Source organism: Crassostrea angulata, chromosome 5 (assembly GCF_025612915.1).
Source record: "Crassostrea angulata isolate pt1a10 chromosome 5, ASM2561291v2, whole genome shotgun sequence".
Lineage (NCBI taxonomy): Eukaryota > Metazoa > Mollusca > Bivalvia > Ostreida > Ostreidae > Magallana > Magallana angulata.
In genome coordinates, this window is record NC_069115.1 from 2,853,091 (window position 1) to 2,870,533 (window position 17,443).

General features: G+C 34.3%; 1 protein-coding gene across 1 annotated transcript in view; it reads left to right on the forward strand.

Moving 5' to 3' along the window:
• Positions 1-16,372, forward strand: part of LOC128186394 (uncharacterized) — a 33,090-nt gene extending 16,718 nt beyond the window's left edge. The window contains exons 7-12 of the mRNA XM_052856208.1: positions 4,370-4,423; positions 4,607-4,966; positions 5,055-5,360; positions 5,673-5,966; positions 6,214-6,291; positions 16,037-16,372. Of these exons, the coding sequence (XP_052712168.1) occupies positions 4,370-4,423; positions 4,607-4,966; positions 5,055-5,360; positions 5,673-5,966; positions 6,214-6,291; positions 16,037-16,230 (1,286 nt within the window). The 3' untranslated portion in view covers positions 16,231-16,372. The remainder of the gene's footprint in view (positions 1-4,369; positions 4,424-4,606; positions 4,967-5,054; positions 5,361-5,672; positions 5,967-6,213; positions 6,292-16,036) is intronic.
• Positions 16,373-17,443: the final 1,071 nt, after the last annotated feature.

Consider the following 17,443-nt stretch of genomic DNA (forward strand, 5'->3'; position numbering starts at 1 on the left):
GTAAAATATGTGTAAATACGCATGTTTAATACAGTTCGTTGTTTTGATCCAACAGAAAGATCATACTCGTTCATGTGCGGACCTAGAAGGGGGTGCATGGACTATTCCTTCCACCTCTTGGGAAATCAAATTAAAAAGATTATATAGCAAAATTCCCAAAATAGGCCTCAAAACCCCTCTCCAACATTGGAAAACAAAATTATCCCTCGGACACCCCTGGAAATGTTTTCTGGATCCGCGCATGCTGTAACAAACATACAATATATCAATTTTCTCGCTGAATAAAGCAATAGCATACAGTGTAATGAGAAATGAATATTGAGCAGCGTTTTCATCACATAAATTCTCTTTACTGAGGTTAGCGAGAATATTTTAATAACAAAATAATTTATTAATGTATGTCATTTCTTCTTTAAACTCTCTATATATAAATCACTGCATGGCGTTGGAGGCAATTTGAAAGTGAGTGGGGGGGGGGGGCTAGACTAATCCTAAAAAATATTGACAAGCAAAAAAAAAATGATAAAAAACTAATTCCCAAAATATCCGTGGGGGGGGGGGGGGGGGTAGTACTATACCTATACTACCAAAAAAAATCTTACCTACCAAAATAAAAAAAATTCCCACATCATGAAATTCCTAATCCGGGGGGGTGGGGGGGGTGGGGTGGGGGGAATAGTATGCCTATGACTTCAACTTCTCAATAATTTAATCATTTCAAGGTAAATTTAGGAACAAATATGTTTCCTGCGAGAAAGAGTGGGGGGGGGGGAGGAGGCTAACCTTCTATGATGCTATGTGCCTAATGGTTAGGTCTAACTTTGCAAAAATGGTGGAGTGGGTGCTAAGCCCCCCTTAGCCCTCCCCCCTCCGATTCCGACGCCTATGTAAATTACATTGCAGGTGGTGACTGTTGGAGAGTTTCATTTGTTCGTGTTTTGTACATTGCAGTGCGATACACCACACTTTCTAAAACACGGAACGCGGGGTGATTCGAAATTTCCCCCAAATGACTTTACGAGCATAAACTTGGATGGACGTTTATGCTTGCGCGATTTCATAGAAATGATTATTAAAACGAACAAGGAATTGCTTACCAATCTAGCACTGTCATTCTTTGTCTGTATGTCTGCATATCTAACACACAGTAAAAACCAATTCCTTTTGCGAATTTTTTAAACTGCATCATGATAAACCTTTACAGCTGCAGCCAGCAATACCTGCCTCTTGACCACTAACATATTTGCGTTATACTAATTAATTAGTTTTTGAAAATTATCCGCTATTAATGACAATGATTGTTACAAAAATATCGTATTAATGATGCATACAGGCTCTAAAACAATGTAAGTTGGTTAAATAAAATCGCTTTAAAACATTTGGTGCTTTGCTTAATTACACATATAGTTTAATGTTAATCTAATATGGTTTGTACATGGTCAGTAAATCCCATACGGTGCGAGACCGAATGAAGATGTTTGAAAAATAAATGTCCAAATTATTCGTGGGAAAAACTTAGTTATTGCTATTTAGACCATATACTTTCGTGATAATCCCGCCCCATCAGTTCCATTTTTCACAATTTGAGGGAATTTCTGGTGTGAAAAACATGATTAAGTTTGCATTGCATGTCATTAGGTTATCAAAAAAGAAATCCGATAATTTATGAATTTTTTAAGTCAACCTACTTAAACTCTCTCTCTCTCTCTCTCTCTCTCTCTCTCTCTCTCTCTCTCTCTCTCTCTCTCTCTCTCTCTCTCTCTCTCTCAGGAATAAGATAGCTTTTTTATCGTGAAATTTATGTCTCATATATGTGCAAACAAAGAAATAAGAGATATATGCATTATATCTTATAGAACTACATGTAATTTCAATGATAACAAATTCACATGTATGCGTGGATTATAATTAAGATTGACAGGATAAGAACGTGATTATTTTAAAAACTGCACGTATTTGTTAAAGATTGGGAACATGCATCATTATTGAAGTAATTCATATTTTTTGAAAGACGTGGTTTTCTTTACATTTCTTTTTCATTTGGCGACGCTTAAAAAGAAAGAAAAAAAAAAAGAATGGCGTAACGTCTTATTTGAAATGACAGAGAAAAAGATAAAAAGCCATTGTTTTCGATAATAACATTAGAAATTATTGATTAAACACAAAACTGCATCCCGCAACGCTAAAAAATGGTACGGCGCGTTGTGTCAGATTGTTACGTCAAAACATGAATTTGATAACGTCATGCTTGGCACTGAAGCGTAATAACGTCTTTTTTGACGTGGCAGCGAAAGGGTTAAGGAAGCATATGGAATCTGAGTTACATGTAATTCCATGAAATCACAAATCTTAGATATTACGTACATATTCAAATATCTAAGCAACTAAACGTAGATCAAAAACAAATAAAAAAATACTGAAGACAATCTTTTTCCAGAAATTAGTTTGTATTACGTAGATTTACACATTGATGACGTCATGACAAAAAGTTGAATGTCGTGTGAATTTGATCGGAAAGCATTGTAAACATATTCAAAATATAACTAATCTAAGAACTCTAATAAAGTATTGTGGTGTGATTTATTGAGAATTGAACATAAGAATACTGGTGGAGATGTTAGTTTTATCAATCATTCGCTAAAAGGTATGTAAATTTGCTTTTATTTCTCGGCCAGGCTTTCCTCTGTCGTTGTTTACGTTATAAAAATCCGACTAGAACAACACTACCCCGTATATATTGAACTTGAAATTTTATACGTATCGTTAGTTTGATCAATGCTTAAATTGAAAAGTGCTGGTAGAATCCTTTGTTGTGTGTTGTTTTGATGCAATTTGCCGTTTTCCGTGCAAACTATATAAAAGTTGGGAAGGTTTTACGAGAACCGGATAAATAACTTTTCAATAAGGAAAAACATAGGATTATAGCAGCGGTTTTGATTAAACTGAGATGTTTTGCTTTCACTTGGTATGTTTATTTTATTTTTGAAACCGCGGGGTAGTGTTGTTCTATCTCATTTTATGTTAAGGAATATACGTAAGCTATTTATAGTTGTCACGTGATAATGCACCAATGTGGCAGTTATGTACTACCTGATTTTATTGCACTGACATCTATTTTAAAGGATAATACTAAGTTTTTTAACTTATTCAAAATAATTTTTTAATTTCACGATTTTGAATATAACAGTCAAAATAGGACGCTAAATTGCCCATATGCTTCCTTAACACCCCCGCGTTGGTACATGGTTTCAATGATTTATATAAGAGAATGAAATATATATCTTCCCGTCTGAATAACCACTTAAATTATTTTTTCAAACAAATCATCATTATTGTTGGTCAAAAGAGAATACAAAGAAACTATTTTAGAGGGAAAACAAAAAATTCGTGAAAATCGATGTGCGACGTTTTCTTATATATTCGCCTGATGTTTGCTTGGACAGCCTCTTAATATTTAAACAGAAATAGTATGAAGAAAATTGATTGAAAAATATTCCACACAAAAATGTTAATAACTTTAAAGGGACTTGGACACGATTTGACTGAAAATTTTCAAATTTTATTTTTCCATTTTCAATGTTTATACTGATAAATATAGAAGTTTATAATGCTATGTCAAAATTTGAAACTCAAATATCAAGTTATAAGCAAGATACAGAGATCATAATTCTTTGTTTTGTAAACAAAGCTCGAATATTGTCATTTCTTACATATGTATAGTATTGGTGTAAGTTTCAATCAAATGTATTTTTCTTTTGTTGATAATAGTATTTATGAAGATATTGAATTAATTTAGATTGCTTTTTTACATGTCATTATGTCTAAGAAATGGTAATTCTCTACATTACATTTTTTGTAAACAACTATAAGATTCGAGCTTTGTTTACATAACAATCACCTCTTACCCCTGTATCTCACGTGTAACTTGATTTTAACGTTCAATATTTTGGTAAATCATTTAAAATGCACCAGTAAACAATTTTATACATAAAAAATAAAAATAAAATTTTTGTGTTCAAATCGTGTCCAAGTCCCTTTAATGTTTTCAACTCTCGGATTCGTTTAAATTATTTGTCAATCATTATCATTTCATTCAAAAATTAGAAGATCGTATAATGTATGGCATTTTAAGATTTTTATTGATAAACACATAGTTGCAATAATGTAGCCCTCTCCCGATTTTTTTGAAAATGTGTATGCAATGTGCATCTAGCGATTTTTCATTTCTTTTTAGTTAAGTATTTGTGCCCTCTGAGTAAACTAAATTCTAAGTTATACACAATTATGTTTCATGTTCCTTTATTATCGAATGGTTGGAATGTATATTATTTTTGCATTTAACCTTGGTATTTATGTTTTCTTTATTTAGAAATAATGGAACAATCGGATTGGAAATTGACACACATAGTTGAAAAAGTAACAGGTATATTTGAATAAAAGTTTCTTGTCTTAGCTAGAACAGTGCTTTTGAGAGAAGAATATTTTTCAATTGAGACATTTTATGGTATATTTCAAAATTGTTTGCGTTATTTTACTTTAGAAAAGAAGTTTTTAAATTAAGTACATATATAAATTATTTTGATATGTAAAGTACTGTTAATTTCAGACGATCCAAAAGACGATCCGATAGAACTGCGGTTGACAATTAAAGGTCGTAATGCCGAATGCGTGGAACGGGATTTATTCAAACAACTTGAGTCTTCTGATCCTGGACCTTGCCAGTTGACCATGGTATATGGACATATGGATATTGAGAATGTTTCTTGTGGCTCTGTGGTTCTTCAGTTAAGACCTCTGACTGACAACGCTGTTAAAACCTTGCTTGATGCCAAGAAAAACAATAACTTAGTTGAAATAGTATTTGGAATGCTGAAGAACATTAAAATTGCTGACAAAATGGATAAAACAGAACCAGTGGAAATTAAGGTGCAGGTCTGTTATGCTAATCCAACAAAAGGAAACCCTGGTAAGTAATAAATGTTTGATCGAAAAAATATACATCTAAATAAATAATGAAGTACAAAGAAATGGGAAAAAATATATACTAATTTTAGTGCATGAAAATCCAGAAGCAAGGGATGCAGAACAGATTAAACACCGTTTAAAAGCTTACAGGAACAAACTTATCTCTGATGTTGAACCCAGTGCTTTAGCCTCTGTATTATCAAAATCTTTTCCAAAAAGTGAATTTGACTCAGTTGATAAAGCTGGTAGCTGTCCAAGAAGAGTTGAACGTTTGTTATCGTTGGTTGAGAAGGGAGAACCTAATGTTGTCAAAGGGTTTGTGACAGTCCTAAAGAATTTTGGTTACCATGACATTGTACAGTTAATAGATCCTCCTGAGATTTGCCAGACAGCAAGTATGTACATCTTAGTATTAAAAACAGAACCTTTTTTTCATTTAAAAGCTATGTTAAATTATCATAAATTAGAATTCGTATATAAAAAATAAAAACACGACCATTATATCATCCCTGTTTAAGAAACCAGCATTATCATTCATTAATTTATCAAGCACTCGCTTTCATCTTATAAGCAAAGAAAGGAGAAGACTGTGCATTTTTTATAAAATGAAATCTTGTAAGTTATAATTTTATGACAATCACAATCGTGTATAAATAAATGGCATTCTTAATGTTAACTTTCAAATAGGTGTGAATATTTAATTGCAGAACATATTAGGAAAAAGATAGCACATAATTTCAATAGACTACTTGAAGAAATGCAGATGACGTTTGCAAGAGAAACACTATCAAATTGCATAGGGGATACTGATGGGATAACACAACAGATTCTACCAAAAAATGGAAATCGCAGACAAAGGATGAGTAGTTTCCTGCAGTTCATTCTTAAAGACGACCACAATGTAATTGAATTTGAAAAAATGCTAAAACATAATGGTTTAGAAAAACTGCTGGAAATGAGTGAAAATGACCAAGAACAGCTTGTGTCTTCACAGAATATAGGTAGGTTGTGAGTTGCATGCCATTTGTTCTATTTATATTATCAATAGTTTACTTTCTAATCAAAAGATATAGGATTGCCTTTTTGCACGAATATTTTTCTCAATTTAAAGATAAAATTTGTCTATGGCACATGCCAGGGTATGCTTTCTTAAAATTCAAAATTATAACCATAAATGCATTTTACAGTTAATCATGCAATTATGTATTAATTAAGGAAAAACAAAGTATTTCGCTTTTGTGATTACAGAGGTGATAATTGTTCAAGACCCAAAATCATCATCTTTAGAAATATTGTTTGAGTCTGTTATCACCTTGTCATATACGGGTAAGTTATACGTTTATTAAGATATGTACATTATACTTCTGGGCTCGGTTGCACGAATTTCAGTTTAATTACCTAACTAAGATGCTCTAAACTTTGTTAAGTGTCTATAAGCTAGCTAGGAAATAACAGAGGGAACTTGGTAATATCGTCGTTAAACCCGTCCCCTTACGCGTTTTCCCCACCATCTGACAGTGACAATAGCAACTAAGCGAGAAAGAAGCAGTAATTTGTCACTGTCAAAAGTCAGCACATTGATACGTTTTTTTTAAAAAAATGAAGACATACTGAAGGAGAAGCAACACAACAGTTTATCATGTCTACAATCCCAAATGACAAATTATATTTTTTCTTATTACTAATGCTTTCCATAGAAATGGTATTTCGTCCATTTGTCTATAAATTTTTAATATGTATGTTAATAATTGAACACTCCTATAGCATATTCAGTATTAGGTGAACAAGTGCGAATCATTTATAACTTCCAAATAATAATGTTTTTTTGGTTAACGAAGACTGTGATTGCTATAATTAAGTAATGAATTATTTCTAAGAAATACAACATTACATGTGCAAATGATAATGTATTCATCAGAATGAAAAGTTTTACAATATAATGAAGATATCTTACGTTCAATAAGAACATGTACACACAGGTTCTTGGGGGCGGGACCAACCACCCCTTCACCCACCCCCAAGTATATATACTCCCGGACTTAACTAATTTTACCACCTATACAGATCATACAACAAGGTTGCTTTCTTCGTCTTCCAGCTGATATTTGTTGAAAGGTGCTACAGGTTTCAAAGAACATCTACGTAAAAACGGGGACCTCATTTAGTAACTCAATAATTCCCTTCACTGAATATCTGCATAATATTTTGCAATGATACTGTACACATTGTACACTTTTAGTTTAGGTGTAAGGTGTCAGTAAGTTTCGATCAAAACCTTGCACACGTGACACGTAGAACGTCATTGTAGAGTGGCAGCCACCTGTCGACCATCATATGCATTTTATGCCCATGTGTATATATTTATTGGTTAAATTGGGTCAATTTTAACCGACAAGTTGCAAGTTTTTGAACCAATCCATCTTCAGCTAACGAAAGTAAGGTTGTATCGCGTGTACACGAAACAATGAAAAGGTAACAGATTTACGAATTATCATGGAAAAGTAGAAAAATAAAATTCATTAGAAGTATGGATTCTAAACATGCGGCAAAGAACTTGTTTATCGTATCGAGCACTGAAAAATCTGAAAGATGTTCCTCATACTGAGTTAATTATGAATATTTATATTTTCAACTGTCTTTGTCTGCGATAACATTACGAATCAATTTTGAAGCCTATAACTCAATAATTTCATAAAAAGCTGAGTGACACAAAATGGGCGTTTCTTATAGCATAACTAAAACACGGTATTGGCAGCGCCGCGAAGTAATACATAACATGTGCTACATGTAAAAATTAGTGATTTTATAATGTTGTTTTAAATTGTAGAAATTGGAATTATATATCAATATAAGTAATAAGGAAACATTCTTTTTGTATCATGAGGAGATAATTTCGGTCTGAGCCTGGTCAAATCTATCATAAAGCCTTTCGGGCTTTATTTGATTTTGACCACGCCCAGACCAAAATTATCACCTCATAATACTGAAAGAACGATTCCTTATTTCTTGATGAAATACAGAAAAGGGAAATATGAAACTAATGTTAAGAGTGGCCTTTCTTTCGATAGAACCTAACTTCCTTGGTTGAAGATGGACCGGTTTCAAATCTTAAAAAATTGACCCAATTTATATTACCCAATAAATATTTTTACATGGGCATAACATAAAGATATTTAACGAAGGGAATCATTGGCCTATAGCATTAGGTCACTGTTTTTATCGGTGAATGTAGAAAAATAGCACATTTTAACAAATATTTATCGGCAGTAACTCTCAACTAGAAGATGAACTAAACAACCTTGTTGTATAACATATAAAGAGGGGATATCATTTTTCTTCGACATGTGTGTTTTAAGTAATTTTGTGCAATGAATGTATACATTATACTATAAATATGTCATAAAAGGGATAATTTAAATAAAAAATCAGTAAGGTCCCGGTGCTATATAATACCTTTTCCCCCTAGCCATCTTTTCCCCTGGAAAAAAGGCTATATAGCAATTTTTGCCAGGAAACATGGCTATATAGCAGTTTTCCCCCACGAAAAGCTGACTTTATAGTAGGTTTTCTCCCTTTTAAAGCGCTAAGTATAACTCAGCGCTTTATTGTCGTTAGACTTATACTTCCGGTGCATCGAATAACTGCCCCCTATGAGCAAAGATATACATCATATAAACTGGTTTGGGAACCAGTTTCAGGGGTTTTAGCACATAACAGCACGGGCTATTGTAAACCTAATGTGCAGGGCTTACGTACATTATTGCAGTGGCTGCTACGCAGTGATTAGTCAGCCCGCGGGCTGATTAATTAAATTGTGAGAAAACTTCAAATGCGCTTGCATAAATTGGAATTCTTGAAAGGAATTGCTAGACAGCAAGTGTTAAGGAAATTTGAAGAAACTGGTCAGTTTTTTAGGTCAAACTGCGCATCGTCGCGTTGTATACGTGTACACTGCTACACATTTGTCTCCTCACATACAGTTACAAATATATAGGTACATCCGCATATTATTCTTTAAACTGTTTTATCTTGTATTTTAGGTCACCTGAGTAAAACTCAGGTGACCTATCGCTATCTGTTTTCGTTCGTCGTCGTGCGTTAACAATTTTACATTTTTAACTTCTTCTTAAAAACTACAAGGCTGCTTGTTACCAGTTCTGGTGTGATGCATCTCTATGGTAAGAGAAATCTTAATTGTGAATTCATGCTCTACCACCCCCGGGGTGCCACAAGTGGGGCCAATTATGCAAAAAAAAAAAACAAATTTTCAAAAATCGTCTTCTCTACTCCCACAGATGTGAGGAAAAATCTGGTTATAGTTATGATGTCCATGAGGCCCTCTACTTAAATTGTAAAATTCATGACCCCTGAGTAAGGGGTTCGGGCTCTAGGGTTGGGCCAATATGCCCATATAGTAAAAATGTTTTGACTCTGAGAAATTCTTCTTCTCTACTCCCATATATATCTGTTGAAAACTAAATGCACGATTATAAAGTCCACGAAGCCTTCTTCCAAAATTGTGAAATTTATGATCCCTTGGTCAGGGTTTCAGGCTCTAGGGTGGTGTCAATATGGCCATATAGTTAAAAAGTAATAAATCTTAGAAAATCTTCTTCTCTACTCCCATATATATTTGTTAAAAACTATAAATGCCTGGTTATAATGTCCATGAAGCCCTCTACCAAAATTGTGAAACTCATTACCCTTGTGTCAGGGGTTCAGGCTTTAGGGTGGGGTCAATATGGCCATATAGTAAAAATGTATTAAATCTTAGAAAATCTTTTTCTCTACTCCCACATATGTGGGCAAAAAACTGAATACATGGTTATGATGTCCACTAACTCCTCTACCTACATTGTGAAATTCATGGCCCCTGGGTTAAGGGTTCAGGACATTGGGGGGAGGGGCAATATGGCAATTCTCTATTCTCACACATCCGATGAAAAAATGACTTATAATTATGTTTACCAAGAAGTCATCTACTGAAATTTTAAATTCTTGCCTCTTGGCCTTTTGTTATAGATTGTGTAGTCTCTTGTAACCTAAAATTTATATTCCACAGGCTGACTTTGTTAGCTTTTAAAAAAGCTAACTTTTTGAGGAAATGTAGCGCGTAAACAGAAGCTGAAATGTAGAAAAATCAAAACGACTTGTAAATAGCTACATGTAGTTCTTGGTGTTTGCCGCTCTACTCAAAGCACATGTATAAGGAACTGACTAAACACTTCAAGTTTGCATAGTAGATCTCTGGACATTAATTTTACGTCGCTTTCATTTGCTACTTAGACACAACAACTTACATGTACCAGCTAAATGCAGTACATATGCACAAGAAGATTCAGAACATCATCAATCATAATGGTCAATGCAATACACTGATAAAGAAAATGTACGTATAACAAAAAAAAGGGCAAAAATTAGACAAACAAACGTACTTAACACGTCGCACACAAGATCCACTTGTGAAATAAAGTGTAACAAAATCAAAGGCTTTTATCTATAATGATTCAGGCAATGGTCCATTTACAAGTCGTGTTAATTTATTTTGATTTGAATTAACTTTAGTGTATATCATAAATCATAATATACATGTATATTTAAAGGAAACGTAATTTCGACCAAATTTTTTAATCAAAATTAAATTGAATAAGGATAAAGTTGTATGGATGCAACTTTAACGCCATTTTGACCCATCTGGCATTGGATACTTTCAACTGATATCAATTAACATTATGTCAATAAGTCTCACGTTCTAACTAAGCTTGCCCGTTCAAAGTTAATTTCCTTTAGAACCAAGCTAGGTTTGCGCTTTTCAGTATTTTCAGTACTTTGATTACAGTCAGATTATTCCCATGGAAAACCTACTACTTAGTGGATTTTCCCCCTTTTTACATTCCGGTCATGTTTATGGCGGACCATTCGTGATAATAATTTGTAACTGATATGATATTAATTTCTCATAATAAAGGGTTATTACGGCATTTATTAATCCATAAAATAAAATACATGGTTTTTTCACCCCTGTTATGAACGAAGACACGCGCCTTCTTAACATTTCTGTGTCATTACTATTTATTTCACTCTTTGGCTACACCACTTTGGGACACCTTTTACACGGATTTCAAAATACCTGGACTCTTTTCCATCTTATCGATGCTTATCTATAGTTTTTATTTCGACGTTATGAAAAAGTCAGAACACATCTAATTAGTTTCAGCTTTCATGGCTGATTAGTTTCTTAAAAGATTTTTAAAGATTTACTTTATATATTCCCATGTAGAACTTCGACCCCCCCCCCCCCCCATTGTAACCCCAACCTATCCACGGGGACCATGATTTTCACAACTTTTCTATACTACCTGGGGATGCTTCCACACAGGTTTCCGCTTTCTTTGCTGATTAATTTTTGAGAGGAAGATTTTACAGATGTACTATGTATATTCCTATATAAAAATTCACCCCCCCCCCCCACCATTTTTACCTCACCCTACCCCCGGGGAATCATGATTTTCACAACTTTGAATCTAAATTACCTGAGGATGCTTCCACACAAGATTTAGATTTCCTGACTGATTAGTTTCTGAGAAGAAGATTTTTAACGATTACTCTATATATTCCTATATAAAACTTCGACCCTATTTCTGGCCCTCCCTACACCGGATGTGAAAATGTGAAAAATTAACAGACAGACAGACGGACGACAGACAAAATGTGATCAGAATAGCTCACTTGAGCTTTCAGCTCAGGTTATCTAAAAAATAACATATTTCTTGTGATGAGCTGACTTATTCTTTTTAAATATAAATTTGTTCTTCTAATCAACTGGCAAAGTAAACTAGGTCGTATATCATGTGCGCTTTTGTTAGTTATTTATTTTTGTTTTTTTGATAAAAATTTATTGATTTATTTTTCTAGTTATTTGTCATATCATTAGTCATCTTATGAATTGATTAAATGTTTTGAAGAATAATGAATTTACCCGCGTACCTTTTTAAAAATATTTGTTCATCAATTTAAAAAGAAAAGCAGAATTAAACGTAATTTTCAACCATTTTGATAAAGAAATATATGAGAGAGTGTGTGTTTTTAAATAGTTTTTATTTTCAAATGACCTTAAAAATATGGTAATATGGTCATCTCTAGGTTTTGAGATATGGGGCCCTAAAAACACACTATTGATTATAATTTGATTTCAAACATCGGGCCTCGGAAACATCTAAGGCCCCTTTCTAGGGGCTAAAATGTTTAGTGTCATCTACTAGTGGTATACCACTACCATTGTGAAAATATGGTTAAGTGGTCATCTCTAGAATTTGAGATTCGAGCCCTCACTTATTGAACACTATTCAATCATTAATATGTTTAAACATAGAGGGCTGAAATTTTCCGAGTCGTCTCTGCCACTGTGAAAATATGGTGATGTGGTCATATCTAGTTTATTAGATATTGGACCCTAAAGAATATGCAGTATATTCATTATAAGTGGATTTTAAACATCGGGCTCTGAAACATCGGAAACAAAATTTCTCTAAACAGAGGTTTAGCTGGGATAAAATTTGCACAGAAAGACATATGGACTGATAGATTTATCCAAAAATTCTCAAAAAAAAAATTCACCGACAATTTCGAAACATTGAACTATGCATATAAGAGTGTATCTTGTAAAACCAAGTTCTTTTTTCAATTATTTACCTAAATTAAGTTCTATGTATAATTCAATAACACACGTACATGTTCAATTTTCAGCATTGTCTATAAAAAATAATAAATCGGCTAAACGAAACTTTACCTGTACAAATGAATGCAGATATATGCAACCTCGGAGTGTAGAAATATTGATTTTATCCTTATTGGGTTTCCTTAAATATTTTTTTTTTATAAAATCTGAACCAAAAACGTGAGGGAGAAATCCTACTATGGGGGAAGCTATTATACAGTAGCTTTTCCCCGAGAGGAAAGACTACTATATAGTAGGTTTTCCGAGATAAAAGGCTACTATGGGCGAAAAACTGATATACAAATGGACTGTTAAAATCTTTGAAAAGGTTGACATCTCTACCACAAAACTCAGTATATATATATATATATATATATATATATATATATATATATATATATATATATATATATATATATATATATATATATCCTTGATCCCTCGAAGTCAAACTGCAGTCCCGTTGTTTACAATCTATAGTTTCTTACTCTCGATACCTCGAAGTCGCCGTGTATCTCCAAGCGCTATACCTAATTAACACCTACTTTGTCATTTAAATGAATCCAGACGTTAGACGTAATTAGATATAATAAGCACAAACATTGCAATAACTCTCAAATTGACATATACCTGCCCAAAGTGAATAAAGTGAATAAAGATATAAATAAAACACAGAGAAATAAAGCACAAATAAAACACAGTGAATAAAGATATAAATAAAGCACAGAGAAATTCACCTTATTGGAGCTCCACCTCCGCCCCGGCTTGAACTCACGACCTCTGGAACCCATTTTCCTAGCAGTGAGCGGCCATCGCGCTAACCACTGGGCCATATTGGCAAGACAAAAATCTTGCTTTCGATGACAAAGGGAAACTAGCGCGCTGTTCGTTTGTGCTTATTATATGTATATATCTATGCAATGTGTATTGTTTCGATCCTCTCAAATTGTCGTTTAACTGCATTCCATCTGTATCTCAAACGACCGTGTAGTGAGCGACAGCGCACTAGTTTCCCTTCGTCATAGAAAGCAAGATTTTTGTCTTGCCAAGATGGCCCAGTGGTTAGCGCGGTGGCTGCTCACTGCTGGGTTCCAGAGGTCGTGAGTTCAAGCCCCGGCCGGGGCGGATGTGGAGCTCCAACAAGGTGAATTTCTCTGTGCTATATATATATATATATATATATATATATATATATATATATATATATATATCTGTGTGTGTGTGTGTGTGTGTAAACGTACTATATTTAGCGTGTACGATATTTGGCGTTGATTTGATTTAGCGCATTTTCAAATGCACCTATTTATCTACTCGTTTAATTTACATTTGGCGATGTACTTGATTTAGCGGACGCCGTTTTCTCTCAAAAACGCTCATTAGAATACACAGCCAAATATAATACGTTAACAGTAAGTGATGTTTTATCAAAAACTTCCGGTCCGAACTACTTTTGACACAGTCCCTCGCTTCAACGCTTCAGTGACCTATTTTCGGAGACTTGCTATAAACCCCTTTAACTTTCAACATAACTATACCTACTACAAAAATTTATATAATATGGACTTTATCAATGATTTAAATTACAAATATGAAGGAAAACACACAACTGCGTAGCATAGGCGTCGGAACCGGGGGCTGGGGGCGGTTCCCACCAACCCCCCCCCACCCCCCCACTTTTTTTTTGCAAAGTTATACATAACCATAACCAAAGACTTTTTTTCTTGTTTGTCAAGATTTTTGGCAAGTTTAGCCCCCTTCCAACTTTCAATTTGTAGTTTATAAAACTGCAAACCACGTAAAATATCAAGAAGTTCATCCTGACGATGCGATGAAAACAGAACGATTTAGTTGTGCTTATATACAAGAACTTACCGAAATAATGTTTTATAAGACTTATTCCACCACCAGTAAGCATCCTTATTCACTATTTTCAATTTCGAATCATTAGGCTAGTGTTTGTTTTATAAAACATCAACAACTGTTCCCCGTTCGAGTCAATTCAAACTAACGAGCATTCGCAACATTATGAATGTCAACAAACTTGATTATTCAAGTCTTCTGATCAGTATTTTCGTTTAATCAAGTGAGTAAGCTCTAAGAAAAATTATATAAAGTTAAAAAATTATCTAAGGTTTATTTCAGTGAAACTTTACATTAAAACAGTTAGATTTATCTCAGAAATGACGTACTAAATTGTATTGCGCAAGGTCACAATAACCGGAAAACACAACGTTGCATCATCGTATTTAATCTTTGAAAAATATTAATTCAATTTGTGTCATATAAGGGAATGTCTCATAAGGAAAAGCTTCTTGATATAAATCAAATTGTATGAGATAAATAGAACATTTATAATTGTGTGATTTATATTTGCTTTATCCAAATCGTTGAATTGTTCTATTCGCTCGGCAAACCTCGCAAATATATACACCATTTCAACTCGTTGGATAAAGCAAACATAAAATCACACAATAAAGATATCCTATATATATATATATATATATATATATATATATATATATATATATATATAAAGCACAGAGAAATTCACCTTGTTGGAGCTCCACCTCCGCCCCGGCCGGGGCTTGAACTCACGACCTCTGGAACCCATTCTCCTAGCAGTGAGCGGCCACCGCGCTAACCACTGGGCCATCTAGGCAAGACAAAAATCTTGCTTTCGATGACGAAGGGAAACTAGCGCGCTGGTCGCTCACTACACGGTCGTTTGAGATACAGGTGGAATGCAGTTAAACGACAATTTGAGAGGATCGGGACGATACACATTGCATAGATATATACATATAATAAGCACAAACATTGCAATAACTCTCAAATTGACATATACCTGCCCATAGTGAATGATAAAGATATACATAAAGCACAGAGAAATTCACCTTGTTGGAGCTCCACCTCCGCCCCGGCCGGGGCTTGAACTCACGACCTCTGGAACCCATTCTCCTAGCAGTGAGCGGCCACCGCGCTAACCACTGGGCCATCTAGGCAAGACAAAAATCTTGCTTTCGATGACGAAGGGAAACTAGCGCGCTGGTCGCTCACTACACGGTCGTTTGAGATACAGGTGGAATGCAGTTAAACGACAATTTGAGAGGATCGGGACGATACACATTGCATAGATATATACATATAATAAGCACAAACATTGCAATAACTCTCAAATTGACATATACCTGCCCATAGTGAATGATAAAGATATACATAAAGCACATATATATATATATATATAATGTGTTTTGTGATAAAGGGGAAAAGACATTTTTTATTTCAACTTTGTTATTTAAAAAAAAAAAGTAAAAAATAAATGTAATAGATGTAATTTATATAGGTATTTTATAGTCCTCCCTGCAACATACATGAAAGAATTGACCATGGACCTCCAGGATGTGGTGCGTTGTGATGTGTGTGATAGTCCTGTCCCCCCACTACACTGTGACTTCTGTCAGATCAATCTCTGCAAAGCTTGTGTTGGGCATCATTTGTTGGATGAATCTAGAAAACATCAGGTTGTTCCGTTCAAACATCGAACATAACCTGGATTTATCTAAAAAACATAACGTGGTTCCGTTTAAAGACCGAAGATCTATTCAAAATTATCCTTACTGTTCAAAACATAACAATGAGCTGTGTAAACAATTTTGTGAACAATGTGACATTTCTCTGTGTTCTTTTTGTTTTTCGACTGGACAACACCAAAACCATAACACTTTGGACGTACTTAACATAATTGAAAGAAAAAAAGAAAATTTAGAAAGAGATTTAAGAGATTTAGAAAAATCCTTTTATCCTAAATATAAAGAAATTTCAAACAACATCCAAGTTCAGAAAGCTGATCTGGATAAAAATTCCAAAAAAATAAAAGCAGCTATTGACAAACATGGAGAGGACTTGCATAGAGAAATAGAAATCATTATACAGAAACGAAAATCTGATCTTGATGAAATGAACTCCAAACACCTGGCTATCTTAAACAAACAGGAAGATGAAATCACACGCACCATTTCTGAAATCACACAGAGCATTGCAGATCTGAAGAAGTTACTAGTCTCCAATGATGTCAGCCGTGTCTCTACCTACAAATCCAGGATTGCTGAATTCAGAAGATTGCCTCCTAAACTCACAGTTTCTCTACCAATCTTCACTCCTCAAGAAATAACCAAAGAAAAAAAAATTGACCAACAATTTGGTTCCCTGTCAGCATCCTCCATTACAACAGAGGAAAATGGCTATACCGTTGAAACCTCAGAAGCTGGATCCTCTCCTCTCACACCACTGCTTGATGAGCCACGGATCATCTCCACCATACAGACACAGGGTGATAACTTACGCAGTGAATTTTGGACGTGTGGAATTAATAAGATGATGAGTCTCTACAGCCTGCAGGGGGAACTAGTAAAGTCAGTCCAAACCAAGTCAGGGAACTGGCCACAGGACATAGCAGTGACAAGTTGCTGTCCTTTAAAAAAGGACTACAATACGTGGACCATTTGTATGTGTTTCCAACGAAAAAGTGAAAGCCTTAAGATTACCATAGATTCCACCCACTGTAGCCCCCTGCTTTTGACCACTAAATTTGTACGTTGGATTACGTATATGTATAGCCCTGATTTTTTATCTCAGAATTTGAAGGGTTCATACTTCTAAAATAATTCATCTTCCCAAGTCAAGGATTTTTGATCCGCATAGCTTGCGGATCAGAAACCCTTGACTTGGGAAGATGAATATAATTATGATCTATCTATTAAT